Raw genomic sequence first — 1,440 nt, forward strand, 5'->3', positions numbered from 1 at the left:
CCCAGTAGAACCAGAGACAGAATTCAAACCCAGATGTGAACCCAAGGTTCTGGCTCATAATTTCTAAACTCACTGCCTTTAACAAAGGGGCTCTGTTCTCTTTGCAGGGTGACCCAGAGAAGACAGCAGAAGTGGAATGTGGGGACTTTTACAACACTGGGGACAAAGCAACTATTGATACAGATGGCTACATCTGGATCAAGGGCAGGAATGACGACATCATTAATGCTTCTGGGTAGGGGTGGCTGACCCTGGGCTGGCTCTTGTCACCCTTGAATGCCTTGTAGGATCTTTCTTGCCCAGACATTCCTTTGTGTGTTGGTGATGGGACTTTCAGACTAGTTCTGAAGAGAGCCATGTCTGTGGTGCCCCAATCCCAGGTACCTGTGGATCTCCCCAAACCTCTGTATCCAGAAGAATGAAATCCAAGAGGTCTGGAAGAGGAACCATAATAAGACATCATGCAATCTAAAGATGAGGGAATAGGATTGGGAAGTAAGGCTTTGGTTTGGTCCCTGTAAGTCAGGGGAGCTTACATTTTGTTTGTGGCACAAGATGTCACAGAAGAAGCATAATCATAGTGGTATCTAACCTTCATGTAGTACTTCCTATGTGAAAACTCCTCTTAGTGCCTCATGAAACTGACCTCTCAACACTAGAAGCGAGATATAATTATTATCCTTATTTTACTGATGAGGAAAGAAGATCACTGACCAGTGAAGACATTTGTCTAAAGTCTCAAAGACAGGATAGAATGGAATCCAGATTTGAACAGGGGGGCCCTACTCTGAGCCCTTGTCCTTAACTCCTATGTGACTCGAAAAAGAAAAAAAGACACATCACACCAGAGTAACAATTTTTCTTCGATATTTCAGAGAAATTGAGGTGATTTTCTAAATTGCTTAACATGCTATATATGCCGGAAATTTACTGAGAGTAGATTTTAAGTGTTTTTACTTCAGAAAAAGGTAATTGTGTGAGATGATGGACATATTAATTTGATTTACTGTAGTAATCTAATAATTTTTCTATGGATATCAAAACATATTAATGCATGATTTGGGCTGATAAAAAACACATTATACATCTGAAATATACAATAAAAGCCAAAAAATTAAAATAAAATAAAACAATGGTACAATGGGGAACAGACAATGGTACAATGGAGAATTTTTGAGGCATCTCAGAAATTTCACACTATGGAAGCTGCCCGGAACTCTGGGACGACCAAGCATTTGCCCTTCTCCCTTGGCAGGGGAGTGAGGCCAGAGGCTCTTGGGAAGCCCCTGAGTTGTGTATTTTTAGCACACATTGTTCAGGGCTTCACATTTGGGGCGCATGACACCGGTGAGTCACTGGCCTCTGACTCCCTATGACCTTCACCCTCTGTACCAAGGGAAGATGTGAATGTCCAAAATGGGAGGTTGAGGGCTGATTTAG

The 1,440-nt window shown here is 42.0% G+C and overlaps 1 protein-coding gene across 1 annotated transcript in view; it reads left to right on the forward strand.

The window, feature by feature from the left end:
- The window catches only part of LOC100961636 (acyl-CoA synthetase medium chain family member 1), a 43,536-nt gene that overhangs the window by 39,239 nt on the left and 2,857 nt on the right, over positions 1–1,440 (forward strand). Inside the window, exons 10-11 of the mRNA XM_012805677.2 lie at positions 108–235; positions 381–432. Of these exons, the coding sequence (XP_012661131.1) occupies positions 108–235; positions 381–432 (180 nt within the window). The remainder of the gene's footprint in view (positions 1–107; positions 236–380; positions 433–1,440) is intronic.

The sequence above is a fragment of the Otolemur garnettii genome, unplaced genomic scaffold (genome assembly GCF_000181295.1).
Source record: "Otolemur garnettii isolate 467f Iridium unplaced genomic scaffold, OtoGar3 scaffold00044, whole genome shotgun sequence".
Classification (NCBI taxonomy): Eukaryota; Metazoa; Chordata; class Mammalia; order Primates; family Galagidae; genus Otolemur; species Otolemur garnettii.